At 44.8% G+C, this 14,979-nt stretch overlaps 1 protein-coding gene and 1 pseudogene across 1 annotated transcript; one reads left to right on the plus strand and one right to left on the minus strand.

The window, feature by feature from the left end:
• Positions 1 to 1,148: 1,148 nt before the first annotated feature.
• Positions 1,149 to 4,172, plus strand: LOC125546976 (uncharacterized). Its single transcript, XM_048711046.2, has 7 exons — positions 1,149 to 1,381; positions 1,490 to 1,572; positions 2,062 to 2,070; positions 2,850 to 2,941; positions 3,051 to 3,179; positions 3,308 to 3,407; positions 3,535 to 4,172. Exons 1-7 carry the CDS (start codon positions 1,149 to 1,151, stop codon positions 4,080 to 4,082), a joined length of 1,194 nt encoding a protein of 397 aa, XP_048567003.1. The 3' UTR covers positions 4,083 to 4,172.
• Positions 4,173 to 7,734: 3,562 nt separating this feature from the next.
• LOC125546977 (uncharacterized) lies at positions 7,735 to 8,270 on the minus strand (annotated as a pseudogene).
• Between the last annotated feature and the right edge of the window lie 6,709 nt (positions 8,271 to 14,979).

Raw genomic sequence — 14,979 nt, forward strand, 5'->3', positions numbered from 1 at the left:
TAATTTTATTTCTGATGTTTGTTGTATCGTCATGACTGAATACAAATAGATCAAAAGTTTTTCCTTTAGAAAAAGGATATACCCTGCATAAAAATGCATCCAAGGAGGTGTTTGGTTACCGAGATTGTAACGTAATCTGATTACAATGGGATCAGTTACCGCCCAATCGTGTTTGTTTCGCCACGGCTGTAATCAAATACAGTGTAATCAGGTCCCATTGCTATACAAAACTGATTACGCCCCAAATCGGCTGTATCGGGACCCCGTCTTCTGTTCCCGCAGCCGCACAAGCCGCTTAAAGAGCGCGCGAGAAAAAGAGCAGCGGGAACCACAGCTCGCCAGCCGTCGGCATGCTTCGCCGGCGTCCGTCGCAGCACGAGATCCAAGCAGTTAGCGGCACGCATGCTTTGGGTCAGACGGCGGCCGACGGCGAGGTCGCAGCAGCTGGCGGCACGGGAGGAGCAAGCGGCTGAAAGGGAGGAGCATAGCTCGCGAGCGACGGCGGCAGTCTTGAGTCGGGGAGACAGACGCGCTGGGGAAGAAGAGAAGCGACATTATCCAATTACGTTACCTAGGCCAACCAAACAGATTGAGAAATAACTCGTTACACCTCCTAAAACACCGTGATCTGATTGCGTTACCATTTACGTTACCATTTTTGTTGCCAAACACCTCACAAATTTCACCCGATGACCCCGAGACCATGACTGTAAAAAGGCCCACCCGATTACCTCACCACATCTATAGCTGGCCAAATGGTCTGTTTTTTTCGGGCCGGCCCGTGAGCACGCCGGCACGGCCCACCTTGGGCCAGGCACGGCACCCACCACCCACCACCACACGCTGTTCCCCAAAACCCTCCTCCCTCGTCCGGTCAGCCCTTAACCCGGTTGCCTCCTTTTACCAAACTAGTGAAAGCACCCCACGGCCGACCCAACCGCGGTTAAGCCCGTCCCTTCCCAAAGGAGCATGTGGTGTGGTTGCCGGTCAGAGCCAGTGCCCCACTGCCGCTTCTGCATAGGCAGAGCTCACCCGCTCGGCGTCCGTTCTCCTTCCCATTAGTGGCAACCCACGGCCGCTCGCTTGCTTGCTTGGTCCCAACTCCCAAGCCGTTCGAGGGAACGAAGGTACGATCAAAAGCGGCGACCATGGTCACCATGGCGGCGACCAAGAAGCAGCCCTGGCGTGGCGCCGCCCCGCTCTCCACTGCCTCCTCCTCCTCGGCGCCCTCCTGGCCCTGGGGCTCCCGCATTGCGCCGTCCCGCATGCGGACGCACGGGACGACGAAGAAGAAGAGGGGCTGGGGCGGGAGTGGGAGCGGGAGCGGCGACGCCGTGGTTGTCCCGGCGAGGAGGTCGTCCGTCTACAAGGGCGTGACCAGGTGAGCCTGGAGCTCTTTCTTCCCTTCCTGCTTGCCTCCGACGCGCCGTCCTCCGTGGTCGGTCTCCTATTTGATTGATCTCCGAGGGGTGTTCGTCCGTTGATGCAGGCACAGCATCTCAGGGAGGTACGAGGCGCACCTGTGGGACAGGCATTGCCGGAGCACGGCCCAGGGCAGGAGAGGCAAACAGGGTGAGACAAACTGTCTCTGTTTTCTCTGATTTAGCCTTGATCACTCTCTAGTCTTCTCTTATCTTTCATGTGCTGACATTCTTCTTCTCTAACTACTCTGTTTGCAATCGATCTTCTATTCGTCTGCCTCGACATTGGCGAACGGCGATACGCATCCATGCCTCGCCTCCATTAGGGCCTGTTTGGTTTCAATAAGTCACCCGACTTATAAGTCAGGTGACTTAAAACTAGTGACTTATAAGTCATGCCTGTTTGGTTGTCACCTGACTTATAAGTCACCTGACACATCTTTCCACACCAATCAACATCATGCAGGTGGTGGGACCCACGCAAAAGGGGGTGACTTATAAGTTTTAAGTTGGGGTGGAGCAACTTATGACTTATAAGTTGGGGTGACTTATAAGTCGGGTCTGTTTGGCAAAATAAGTCACTTTTTTCACTTTTTGACTTATAAGTTGGTGACTTATTTGGAACCAAACAGGCCCTTAGTTTATCTGGGTGAGCTCAAGATCCCCTCGCTTCTTGGAAAAGCCCGCGTACTTTCCAACGCCCATGATTCACAAATTATTCTGCATGCTTCCAAAGGCCGGATTGCATTGCCCACGGTGGCCTTCCTCTGACTAATTTTCGAATTTCGAATTCCGCAACCACCTTCTTCCTTCTTCGAGGGGAAAGTGGGATAGTAGTAAAAGGAAAGGAAAAGCAGCAGCGCTTTGGTAAAGTGGAAAGCTCGTTTTATATCTTTGTCCCCATGAACGCGTCCAAAACAAATGCTCAAAAGCATCAGGCACTGTGGCACCACTTCCAAACTCTCCGCCAATGCTTTGCCAAAGCTGGAGTTGATCCCAACCTGAGCCCCTTGCACCACGATTTGCTACAACAATGGTGGATGCATGCGCGCAAGCAGGCTAGCTTTGAGGATAAGAAGGGCTTCGACGCGTTTGTCATGCTGATCTGCCGGACGCTATGGAAGCAAAGGAATGCTAGGGTGTTTCAATCAGGTGCTATCTGTGATGAGCGCGCGACGGTGAACCTAATCTTTCAAGAACTACACCTCTGGAAGTTAGCGGGAGTGATAGGAGTCCAATGTTTTTGCGAGTAGTCCGCCTAGGATAAGGGAGTGGTCGGGTGGGATCGTCGGTTTGTGATGATCTACCATACAATCTCTTGTAAATATTTGTTCTCTCTTCTATAAAGCTAAGGTACGCTGTTGGCGTACTCTTTAAAAAAAAGTATACATGGGTTAAGATCATCCTTAATCCTGTGTTTCCTGGCAGGATGTTACAAGACAGAGGAGGAAGCAGCTCGCACCCATGATCTCGCGGCGCTCAAGTGCTGGGGTTCAGATTGCGGGCTCCTCAACTTCCCAGTAAGTTCAGAGATACTATCTGTCTCAGTGCTACTGCTACTGTTACTACTTCTCCGATTACTGATTTTATTCAGAGTGGAACTTGATAATAAGGCTGTGATAAATGCAGGTGGACACGTACAGGCAGGAGCGCGAGAGGATGCAGCGGATGACACGGGAGGAGTACCTGGCGAGGCTGAGGCGCAACAGCAGTGGCTTCACAAGAGGCGTCTCCAAGTACAGGGGAGTTACAAGGTGTGTGTCTGCATCCTCTGACAGTCAGATTAGCAGCTGCATTTGCGGTGAAGTTTCAGGACAGAGCGTGCATTTTGACTGCATTGTTAGTAGTAAGCACTTCCAGTGATCTTACTCACTTATGACAACAAGTCAACAACTTATTGGCACCGCACGCATCACGCGAACGGCCGGTGGGAGGCGAGGATCGGTCACTCTGCCGACACGCAGTACTCCTACTTGGGAATTTTCGGTGTGTCCCTGAACTGGCAGTATACCTACATTACTGTACTACTAGCACTACATTTCTCTGATTTGTGCCTGTATCCTCTAACACAGCTTTCTGAAAGGTGTCTTGTGCTTTGGCATTTTCCCTCCAGATACCCAGGAGGAGGCGGCCAGGGCCTACGACCTCGCCGCGATACGAATCCGCGGCCCCGGCGCCGTCACCAACTTCGACGCCGACTGCTACGTGGACATCCCGCAGCCGCTCCCCTGCAAGCCCGAGCCGGACCCGGAGCCGGCCGCGGCCCGTCCATGCCCGCCGGCGCCACTGCCGCCGCCCAAGATCGAGCCCAAGGACGAGCCGGAGAACCACTTCGAGTTCGAGCGCGAGCCGCCGCCCGCCCCGGCGCTCCGCGACGACGCCGACCACGTGGACCGCGCCATCGCCGAGGTCCTGCAGGCGCTCTGCGTGGACCGCGCCGACTTCGAGGCCAGGTACCCGCCCCGCCGCGCGCGCGTCGCCGCCCCCGCCGGCGCAGGGTGGCCAACGCCGTCGGGCTCGGACGACCTGCCGGTGCCGGGCGACGCGGGCTTCTTCGAGGACGACATCGAGAGCGTGCTCTTCGACGCGCCCGGCGACGCCGAAGTCCCGCGCGCCGCCACCGCCACGATCAGCTCGCTGGCGTCTGGCCGCTGGTGGTGACGGACGTCGGCGTGCCCCATGTTGGTGGTGCCGGTGCGTTGCACGTTCCGGCTGTGTAAGTACATGCCCATGGCTCGGGCTTGTAGTAGGCACTGGTGGTAACTCGTAAGGTCTGGTAAGCTTCTTTTGGGGTTGTACATATCTCTGGCCAAGGAGCATGCAAAGCGGTTGATTTTGGCCAAGGAGTATTAAGTGGAAGTGACGTCGTACGTGACGGTTTGTGCGTGCATCACCATAAGTTCACAACACTGCGAAAATTGCTTTTGGAGGCCTCCACTCACATTTTTCAAAATTCATATTTCTATGTTTCAAAAAAATATAAAAAAACACACATATACATAGAGGTATATATGGCCCAGTTCTTTTGAGCAGATTATGGAGAATCTTGGTCTCGAAAATCCCGAGCGAAAAGAACTCGATTGAACTTCCAAAATCTCAACCGGATTCTCCAGAATCCTAGTGTAATCCCAAAATCTCAAAATACTTGGTTTCTCCACAATCTCAGGATTCTGGCAAGTCCCACCAAAGAAAACGTTTGGGTTTAATAGAGTAACCCTATTGCAGCTGGTTATTACGGCCAAACTGCCACCGAGCCAGCCATGGTCGATACACAGAGAACGAGCCCCTATCGATGCTTGTTCGCATCGCTTACCTCCTCGCTTACCTCAAGCAGGGCCACTTGCTAGGGTTCCAGCACCGCCGCCGGCCCCGCCTCGCCGCCCCTGACCTCGCTGCCGCCGTCCCGGTACTCGCCGCCGCTGGATTGGTCCTCGCCGCCGCCGGTACCCACTCCCGCCGCAACCCAGCCGTCCTCCGCGGCCCTCTGCCCTCTGCCGTAGCAGGGACAACAGGAAGGCGCCGTCGCGCCCCTCTGCACCGGCTGCCCACGGCGCCTCTGTCCCGCAGCCACAGCCGAAGTGCCCATCTGCAGCTGGACGGCGACCACTCCTTTGCTTCGAGGCAAAAACTGCCGGCTGTCTCCCATGCAGCCACCATATGCCATCCTATCTCTCTGAACTCTCTGTTCTTCTTCTTTTAGCTAAATTGGATAGATTGACAAATTTGTTGCAAAGATGGATGAATGGATGTATCAATTTGATAAATGGATGTTGCTAGATAGATTTTTGAAAGTGCGTTATATCGACTAGAGGGGGGGTGAACAGGCGATTTTTATGAAAGTCTTCAAAACATGGAAGTTTCGAAGACAAACGATAGAAATAAACCTATTACCATGCAGCGGAAGTTAGACTACACTAGGTAAACCATAGTCATGTATTCAATGAAGTGAAAGCACAATGACTAATAGCAGCTAGGTAGTAAGGATCAGGCAGGAAGATATTAAGAAGCCAAACAGATCACACAGTCACTCAGTGAAGACAAAAGATAGTGCAAACATACAATGACTTCACACAGAGTAACAGTAAGTAAAGAAAAGGGAAGGATGAAACCAGTGACTCGTTGAAGACAATGATTTGTTGGACCAGTTCCAGTTGCTGTGACAACTGTACGTCTGGTTAGGGCGGCTAGGTATTTAAACCAAAGGACATACAGTCCCGGACACCCAGTCCTGAACACGCAGCTCAGGACACCCAGTCCTCACCGTATTCCCCTTGAGCTAAGGTCACACAGACCTCGCCCAATCACTCTGGTAAGTCTTCAAGGTAGACTCCCAAACCTTCACAGACTTCGTTCACTGGCAATTCACAATGTCTCTTGGATGCTCAGAACGCGACGCCTAACCGGCTGGAGGATGCACAGTCCTCAAGTGTAATAAGTCTTCAGATCACTCAGACAAGAAGACTTAAGTGATGCCTAATTCTCTTTGGCTCTGGGTGGTTAGGGCTTTATCCTCGCAAGGAATTCTCTCTCAAAGGCTTCGAGGTGGGTTGCTCTCAAACGACAAAAGCCGTACTCTGAATCTGAGCAGCCAACCATTTATGGTTGTAGGGGGTGGGCTATTTATAGCCACTAGGCAACCCGACCTGATTTGTCCGAAATGACCCTGGGTCACTAAGGAACTGACACGTGTTCCAACGGTCAGATTTCAAACTCACACGACAACTTTACTTGGGCTACAAGCAAAGCTGACTTGTCCGACTCTGGACAAGATTTGCTCTCATAGTCTTCACTCGAAGACATAGGTTTTTGTTTAAGCATCACTTCAGTCATTCTGACTGGTTCTCTTGGACCCCACTTAACAGTACGGTGGTTCCTATGACTCAACACAGAAGAAAAAGAACTACGAAGGATCTAAGTCTTCGAGCTCCATAGGCTTCATGCGGTGTCTTCTCTTGTCATAGTCTTCAATGTGAATATTTTCATATACCACCTTTGACATCAATGTCTTCATACATTTTTAGGGGTCATCTCTGGTGGGAAAACCGAATCAATGAGGGACTTCTACCTGTGTTATCCTGCAATTCTCACAAACACATTAGTCCCTCAACTAGGTTTGTCGTCAATACTCCAAAACCAACTAGGGGTGGCACTAGATGCACTTACATTTTTTTCCCTGTCAATGCTACTGTCTACTGGTGCTATAGGTACTGTAAATATTTGCTACTGCATGAATGATGTTGTTAGATTGATGAATGATGTTGTTAAATGCTAACATGAGAACCTTAAATGGTAATGGTAGATCCTGTTTGAAACAACAAAGTGTTAACAATTCATCAAATGATTTCTCTCGAAGGGTGATACAGACATTTCAGCACACAACTCTTTTAGAATCTCAAACTACAATCTCAGAAAAGAACTCGGTGTTAGATTCTGGGGGAAGTAGATTCTAGGAGAATTTTCCAGAATCTTGATTCTGCAAAATCCTGTGCGAAAAGAACTGGGCCATAATGTACATGTGTTTAATTTTCAGAGTGAACTACGCCGAAATGAGGGCTTTGAAAAAAAAGAAATTTAAAGCTTTTCAACGCATGATACCATTCATCTTCAAAGTCCATAAATTTGTCTGTTTTTGCATAGGTCGCATTTTTAGCCATGCTTAGAGCACATAAACAAAACATTATCTGCTTCTCACCGAAACAAAACAGGGAAGACACATAACAATACTCAGTTTCAGCACAATTTTCTTTTGAAAGATCCAGCAAGACACTGGCTTTGATATTGATAGATGGATAGCAATATATACATGCTCGGATGCACAAGGCATTGAGTAAGAAGAGAAAGAATAGAGAAAGAAAAACAAGAACCCACCTAGGTGGATACTCTCAGGGTGGATCCCCAAGGGGGTGCTGCAAGCATTTAGCTCCGGCTAAACGCCAAGACTCTAATGATCTTCTGATGGAGGCGATGACATCGTTTACGCTGTTGATCTTCCCCTAAAACAGTCTTCAGTTACTCTCCAACCAAATCTCCCATACAGTCAGGATGGGCGGCAACCAGCGTCGATGTGATGATCCCATCCCATAGACTTGTTGCACTGCACACAGTGGCCCAAGATCGTGGATTCAGAGTTTCACAACCTGCCCAGCGTCCTACCCAACGCCAAATTGCCTTAGTAATCGGACATTGCCAAAACAGCTACATCGATGATGCATATGCAAGTAGAGATAGTAAGTAGACATCCATCCAGTGCCAAGTAGATATGTACTCAAGATCAAATAATGAAACAAAATTTCGAATTTGAAACAAGACAACTTCATGGCATAGCCGACCAAGTCACCTTTAGCGAGATAGAGGCATGCTCAAGCGGTATTTGTCGATGCGCAAATCCATGGAGGTTTGCTTTGAAGCGACAATGACGTTCATCGTATTTAGAACCTTCCTGGCCTACCTTGAGCTTCAAATGCATCCAACTATCCATCTCTACGGCAATCACATATCTTCTTGTTATGACACATGACTCACCAATAATATCACACAGGAGCTCGATTCCCTGATATGACCCACATACGAACCGAGAGATAAATTGAATCCACTCTGCACTTCTGATACGATAACATCTATTGTGGCCTCCACTGCATTGACAACGAGTGCTAAAGTGATGTCAACCGCACCACAATCGCCATTAATCCGACTCGTGAATGGATGAGAAGGTGTGGTTACTTCGCAGATGTCTGTTGCACCATCAATTAATTGTAGATCATAGTCTTCTTGCTCCCCTTTCTTGATCCTTATGTCATACTCAACTAGAAGAGGGCTGGTCATTGTGATGCCCCTCTTAGGGCCAGTCATCTCAATGAGAGAACCCTGCAAAACTATTATTAGTTGATAGTAGCTCATCATCAAAATTACTCCTCTTTCTAACCAATTGACAAAGAATCACAAACAAATGATAACACAGATTCTAAACTCGCCTACAAACATAAGTTGGTTGCACATAAAACTTAATGTTAGATAAATCATGCGAAGATAACCAACAATAAACTCGTCCAAGACACATGTATTTCTATGCAATAATTCATACTGATAAAATAACATTTCATTTAAAGTGAGGCCGTCATTACCAACACCTCAAATGTTCTGTGAAGATAACATTTCACTTATTGCAACAATGACGCAAAAAGGAATTTGTTGTTCAAGGGCTACGATATTTCTTGTGCTCAGATCCATGTGACAGAATTAAGCTTACACTGCCAAATGAAATGTATTTAAAATAACTGCATCTAGATAAAGATGCGCACCTGTCTCACCATAAGGGGATTGTCCCTGCTACGATTGACAATATAATTAAGCGATGAATCCAAATAATCCCGTGCTGCTATATATCCATACAATTGTACCGAACTTGCGTTCATAGGAACGTTAGCCAATTTTAATGAGAAAATTTGCATCATGTCACATTCAAAATGCACACGACACCTTTTCTGGTCAGGAAAGCAATTAGCGGGGTCTGATACCCGCATTGGCTCCGATTGTGCTTCAGTCAAAAACTATATAATATTAGACAAATGCTTATCATAAATAGTATAATGATGATTTACAAGTACATACTTGTGTTAAGTTACAGTAAAATTTATCTAATAAAAATATTCATTTAAGAAGATAACAAGATAAATACACTAGTCAAATAAGTGAGGGGAATAAAACAATGCTTCAAACAAAAAGTATAACTTTTGGGGGCCAAGTTATACGAACAGGTTTACTAAGATCCAAGCTACACAAACACGTGGTAGAATTTTCATTTTATACATGACAAAGTTATTCTAAAAAAGATTTTACTTACTCGTGTACCTAATAGAACTTCTCAAATCTATTCATTATCCGCACATTTCCTAATATATATATATGTGTACAATTGTATGAACACATAGGTTATGCGAAACTTATTCATCTGATTTCCAAAATTAGAGCATTTATTGCAAAGACCAAATAAAATACTCTACAAAATAAATAAATACAGATAATTTGGCCTAACTCTAACATTTACCGAAGATCAAGATGGTTCTAATACCAACAATAGTAATTGCATATAATTTTTATCTACAGTGTCAACCATAAGTTTTATTACATCATGTTACGGGAGCGACTAGAATAGAAGAACAGCTTGTGATGCAAAAATAGAAAAAACGCATCTGGGCCATCGGATTGGAGATTCATGGCCCAGATTCTGAGGAAGCGATCTGCACGCACAATTTGCAAAAAGCTCCCCCGCTGTAAGTAATTTGTTTCATATGTCCTCGTCGTTGAAACCCAGCCCATACGCAGTTGCAGCGACCTAACCCCCTTCCCTGGCCCCCAAGCGCGGCGGTGGCGGCCAGATCCCTCAACCAAGTTAGCCAAGTACGCGGGGCGGAGGTGATGTTCCACCTTTCCGATGGCTCTTGCCAGTTGTGTCGCCGGCGGCTCTGTTTGAGGCCGAGCAGATCTGATCTCGTGGAGTATTAAGATCCGCGTCGCAGTATGCTCATCGTTGCCTCCCGATCTCAGGCTCCGGCAGCGGCTGGTTAGTCGTTTCCTGTCAATCTCAGTACCTAGGATCATCTCGCATCCTCCTCCACCTCATCGGCTGCAAGCCGGAGGTGGGCTCCTCGGCTCCTTCCCAACCAACCTGTGTGACGTGGTGCAAACATACAAGGCGTCACCACGGTGATTAATTCTTCTGGTAAACAAACAAATTGAGATGGGAGTATTAGCTAGTACATTTGTCCTTCATGGTTCCATCTCAATTTTATTAGCTAGTTGATTTATGCTGTATCTCTACATTATTTTCTTGTACTTGTTCATGTCATACTTGCTTACATGTGAATGATGCATTTTGGTAACTTTGGCCAATCAGGTCCAGTAAGTAACCTGGTGAATGATGTAGCACAGTCCAATTTGGCATTGTATTGGTTACAAAAAAGAATTACATTGTATAGCATCTGGCGGCCTTGGCTTTTGCTGGAGTGTGGATTTTTAGCACCAACCGGAGCTCGTTCAGATGTGTATCTGAGCTCTGGGGAATTTAGTTGACACGTTCGGTCTTATATGCATAGTTTTTTTGTTCGTTTTTGAAATAACCAGTCACCCATTTCGGAGTTACTTATTATGTCCAAGGTGGGTGAAAACCTAAAAGAGTGAAGTGGTTTTATCCACAACAAAACTCTATTCTGCTCAAGATCACATCAGTTGTGAAGTTCACCAGTTAGTATTTGACATCAAGGTTTTTGCAAAGTTATTTTATATATATTTAATGGTATAGATCAAATTTACACTAATAGCTCAGTTCTTGAGCTTGCACTCACACACCGGCATCCAGAAGATAGCTAGTTACAACCAACACAGCAGAAGAGACTTCTATAAAGACAGCTATTTCATTTCGTAGTCGTAGAGCAGAGACACTCGTAGACCACAGGTTGCAGGAATCTCGTCCATCGGCACATTGCTTGGTCTAGGATCCATCGCTCGGCCGCGAATGCATCTAGACGACCTTGTGGCGACTGGCCATGGAGGCGGCAGGCGCACGCACTGCCACCGGCGAGAGATCTTGCAATTTGATTGAAGTCTCTGCTATCACTAAAGCAAGTATGCATGTTCGTGATTTAGGATTAATTCTTCTTCCATGACATGGGCCTCTCTCTCATCTTGTTCACTTATATTTCCCACGGTGTTGTAGTTTCCTTGTTATAACAATTTATAATATAGTGCATGCCATCACTAATTTGCATCCGCATGATAGTCATAAAAATCCCTTTCTTGTTTGCCGTTGCTACTTATGCTTTTAGATAGTCGTTGAAACCTGTAATTTGCTGTTCAAGCATTCATTCTGTGTGGTTACCCGATCAAATTTTTTTCCAAGCCAAGTGTGTTTGCAAATAATGTTGCAAGATATTTCTCATATAACACGACCTAGTGGAGTACCCAAACAAACACTATTGAGCTCTTTTCAGTAAAAAAAAGTACTATAGTGATGATGTTATGGTAAGTGTAGAAATGACTATTTTGCAGCGTATAGACTTGTTTATGCTTCACAATGTCAAGAATAGACATGTTACGTGTTTATTATTATACTTGGTACATGGTTCACTTGTTTGTATTAGGGAGTGGCTCTGCTAATATTGTTCTTGTCGAACTCATGACCAGTTTTTGAGTGATTAAAATGTCCAGCAGCTTTGAGGGTTCAACACATGATTTTATCATAAGATATGCTCTTTTCTTATTTGTACATACGATAAGCTATTTGAAAATGGCAAGTTTTATAAAGGATAGATTTCTATTAGGACAATTATGTAAATAACTGTATTGCTTAATTCCGCGGGTTGTTACGAATCTCTAGAATGCACTAGAGTTATTTTCCTGTACAAGATAAATAATATTTGTATAATTTGTTCATTATTGCTAAGTTAGGATTATCCACAAAATAGTTGGCTTGTCTGCCATTTCCAACATAGAAACATACTTTAGGTTGCCTTTTGCAATTAATGCCATATCTTCTCTATTTATCCTTCCTTGTAGTGTGTGCAGCACACAGTCAGATGGTGGTTGTTTATGTATATTTATTTGAACAGCTCATGATTAATTTTTTAAGTATGAATATATGGCACATACATGGACTTGCGCTAACTGAATCATATTTGCTACGTCTGAACTCTCCCAGGACAACAAGCTCGACGAACAAGAAGCACTGCATCTGGAGGCAACTGTTGTGTGCCGTCAAGATAGCAACGTTCATGCAGTTCTTAATGGCAATGCTTGTTGAGCGATGATATTATAGTCCTTCAGACTTACCCTTGCCCGTCATGTACCAAAGTTGATGCAGTTTTCGCTAGCAATACTTGATCCTGTGATATGAGTGTCTTCTGTGTTATGCCTGGGATGTTACAGTTTGACATGTACTAAAAAATGCGGCGCTGATAGTCCAGTTTGACATGCACTCAAGTATTTGTTTCTGGAATGGTTCATTTTAACATTTATGCTATTTCTTGTGCCTGGTATGGTCCAGCTTACACGTACTCACATATTAGTGTGTGATGGTCATGTTCAAGGTTCTTGCATAATTAGTTTACATATGAAGGGAGGGAGCAGGAATGAGCGTTGTGAAGATATGGCATAGGTACTACAGTATTTACTAAGAACAAAACGTTTGGACATGAAAAAAGTGGAGATAGTTACTGCAAAAGTATCTTTTACATCTAACTAGTAGCAGGGGGTTTTTCATAAAATACACATTAAGTGGCCTAGGATCCCCCACTTGAATCTGTACCATCCACGATGGATCCGACGGCCCATATTCGTTTTTCTATTTTTGCATCACAAGCCATTCTTCTATTGTAGTCGCTCCCGTTACTCATGTTAAGTTCGAGCTAGGCGGTGATATCTTTTTTCACAAACAATAGCACGAACTCTCATTCTTTTACCATCAATTGTGCGAAAAATATAAAGTAGACATATGCTCCCACTGTTCTTATTTACCCTGCCTATTAGTTTTGTCCCAAGTCAAACTTTATAAACTTTTACCAAGTTTATAGAAAACAATATGAACATTTATAATAAAAAGATGTGATGTATTCAAAGATGAATCTAATGGTATTGTAGATGTCAATAACTTTTTCTATAAACTTGTCTAAGTTCATAGAGATTGTAGACTTCAAACAAAGCTAATACACAGAGCAAATAAATATGGAGGGAGTACTATTTACATGAGACCTATTCATTCACTGAGATAAAATATAATACTCAATAAAAACAAATATAAAATTGTGAATTTGCTGCAACTCCAACATTTGTTGAAAACCAATACAGTTATAATACAACATTAGTTATTACACATAGCTCAATTACTACATATACACTAATTATTACATTCGTTCTCCTAGTGATGATTGATCCCTAAAAAGGGCAGCCCCAGTGCATGTGTAGCTCCTGCTTGCGCAGGGTCTGGGGAAGGATCCGACCACTTTGGGTCTATTGTACGCAGTCTTTTCCTATATTTCTGTAAGAGTCTGTTTCCAGGAGTTGAACCACTGCGCCAAGGCTCCCCTTCTGATGATTGATCCCTAATGGAAGAAAAATTGTATAGGTTAACTGAGTGTATGTAGGTAGGAGTCTGAATCCTAAATGAGTTCCAAGTCAAATCACGCGCTAGGATTTCCCCTATTTGAAAAGGCAGCCACGGCTGGTTTCGAGACAATCAATAAAGAAGTTCTAGTTCCTAATCTCTTGTTGTCTCCTCTACCCCGTTATCTCCCTCACAGTTGATTGCGCGACACCCGACAACTGGCGACTCATCGTTGAAAAGCACCCCTTGGGCATGGCATCAACCTTCAATCTAAGAATCGTAACAGTTTGGTATCAAATTCCATGGCCCACTGTTGGCTCGGCTGAGGATGCTTCTCAAGCAGGAGGCGACAACACCTACACATATCATGGCAGAATATTGGATCATGCAGTAGCAGTCGCTCTGCAAGATCATCACGCCCCACTCCACCGTGGAGGCTTGACCACCACACCCTATCTGGTGATCCAAGCACCCGGCTTGTTGGGTTCACTGCCCTCTAGCAGCAACCTGACGACTCCCTCCACCACCATTGTAGCATCTACGGTCAACATACGCTCATATCATCTACCATGTCTCAACTAGCATACCTACAGTCCACCACGTTCCACACCACTACCACTACCACTACTCCAATATATGCTCCAATTCACCCACAAACCTTACAATATCGTGCCACTGCCTACGCACTACCACCAATCGCATCACCTTAGCTTTTCTATACTCGCCTAGTCCACCATCATACAAGCACCCTCTCCACTAGCAGCCACCACGATAATTATACCAGCCTCCAAACCATATTTGTTCTCCGTTAAATCAAGGTGGTTATAATGCGAACAATAATTACTAACAATAGAACATACTATTTATTAGCAATTAGTACTCACACGCAAATCTGATCACTAACCATACATTTATCTAATAGAGCTAATCAACCAAAAGCAAAAACAAAAAGTATGGATTTATTTGACAAATTAAAAAGATGTTTATAAAAACAACACTAACAAGTAAATAAGCAGGTAAACATATAATATTTACATGAGACATTTTAAATCATTTGATTAACTGTGAATTATAAACAATAAATAATAATACAAAATATAGTAGTATGTCGAACTATATAAAGTTTTATGATTTTGCCCAAAGAAAAACCAAGATGGTTATGATGACAACACTAAGTATTACGTACACAACTAAGCATATTTGATTTAGCTAGTCCTTTTTCCTTAAGAAATTAGCAATTAATGGTCTCAAACAAAAATGTTATAATTGACCATGCATCTTTTATTTGATATATAGCTAGTATGTTTCCCTTTATGTGACAAATATAATACTATATAAAAATAAAAATAAATTTATGAACTTGCCAACTCCAAGACTAGTTGAAACTCAAGATGATTATTGTAACACTAATTATCACATATACAACTAAACATAATCCTTTATTGACAGCCTTTTCCCCTTACA

The sequence above is a fragment of the Triticum urartu genome, chromosome 3A (assembly GCF_056163025.1).
Source record: "Triticum urartu cultivar PI428250 chromosome 3A, HENAU_Tu73, whole genome shotgun sequence".
NCBI classification, from domain to species: domain Eukaryota; kingdom Viridiplantae; phylum Streptophyta; class Magnoliopsida; order Poales; family Poaceae; genus Triticum; species Triticum urartu.